This window comes from Emiliania huxleyi, assembly GCF_000372725.1.
Source record: "Emiliania huxleyi CCMP1516 unplaced genomic scaffold EMIHUscaffold_9343, whole genome shotgun sequence".
In the NCBI taxonomy this organism is placed as follows: Eukaryota; Haptophyta; order Isochrysidales; family Noelaerhabdaceae; genus Emiliania; species Emiliania huxleyi.
The window spans coordinates 1-1,186 of NW_005195054.1; the positions used below are offsets into that span (position 1 = coordinate 1).

General features: G+C 70.9%; 1 protein-coding gene across 1 annotated transcript; it reads right to left on the reverse strand.

The window, feature by feature from the left end:
• Nucleotides 1-120: 120 nt before the first annotated feature.
• Nucleotides 121-524, reverse strand: EMIHUDRAFT_259529 (hypothetical protein; the record flags this gene model as incomplete). The annotated part of the gene is made up of 2 exons (XM_005756979.1): nt 121-186; nt 261-524. 2 exons carry the CDS (start codon nt 522-524, stop codon nt 121-123), a joined length of 330 nt encoding a protein of 109 aa, XP_005757036.1.
• Nucleotides 525-1,186: the final 662 nt, after the last annotated feature.

Genomic DNA, 1,186 nt, shown 5'->3' on the forward strand with positions numbered 1-1,186 from the left:
CGACGGCTATGCGCTCGGCATCACGCTGCTCGTCGCCCTGACCCCCCGCTGCGCCCTCGGCTTGCTCGACGAGTGCTATGATGCGCTTGCACTGGCCGCGTCTCGTCGCCACGCTCCGGCTCAGAAGGGGGGCTGTCGGCGGCTCGAGCGGCGAGGCGTGCCACTCTGCTTCGCCGCCGACAGCCCCTCTTCCGAGCCGGCGCGTGGCGACGAGCCGCGGCCAGTGCAAGCGCATCATCGCACTCGTCGAGCAAGCCGACGGCGCCGCGGCCGGTCAGGGCGACGAGCAGCGTGATGCCGAGCGCATAGCCGTCGGTCAGCACTGACGCCTGCCCGCTCTGCGAGATGATTGGGTCCATGTACCCTAGCTTGCCGAACAGGCGCTGCGTCGACAAGTGCGAGACCTGCTGGTTGCCGCCGGCCGTCGCCTCTGCCGCGCGCGCGAGGCCCACGTCGGCGAGGTAGCCGTTGCCGCGCTCGTCGAGCAGGATGTTGCCCGCCGAGACGTCGCGGTGCAGGATCATCGGAGAGAGCGTGTGCAGGTAGTGCAGCGCGCTCGCGGCGTCAGGGCGACGTGGTCGAAATGGAGTTCCAGCGGACCTACTACTACTATCTCCAGCCGATACTATCTCCAGCTACGTCACCTACACATTCGACACCGCCGCCGCCGCCGTCCCCCTCAACGCCGCCGCCGACATTTCCGCCTGCCTCTTCGCTCACCACAACATACGGGCGAGGGCTACTACCAGCGGAGGTGGCGAGGTCGGCGGTGGCTGAGGCGGTGGCGACGGCGACAGTGGGGGTGTAGTGGGCGCCGACGAGGGCGGTGGCGGAGCCGAGGGCTGTGGAAGCGGCGCATGTACAGAGGCTATCGACGGAGGCATCGAAGGTGGGGCCGAGGGCGTCGGCCGCTCGAGAGCGGTGACGGACGCGTCGGCGGTGGGGAAGGTGGCGGAGGCGACAGCGCCACAGAGGGGCGTGACGGAGACAGCGGCGACGGCGAGGTGGCGCCGGCGGGGGTGGGGACGGTGAGGGCGGGCGGGGGGGGGGGGGGGGGGAGCGGCGACGGCGGTGATGAAGACGGCGGCGGCGTGGTCGGCGGCAGCGATGGTGGAGGCGGTATAGGCGGTGTTGAGAGGGGCGGCGGAGAGTGAGACGACGATGACGGCGGCGGCGAAGAGGGTGG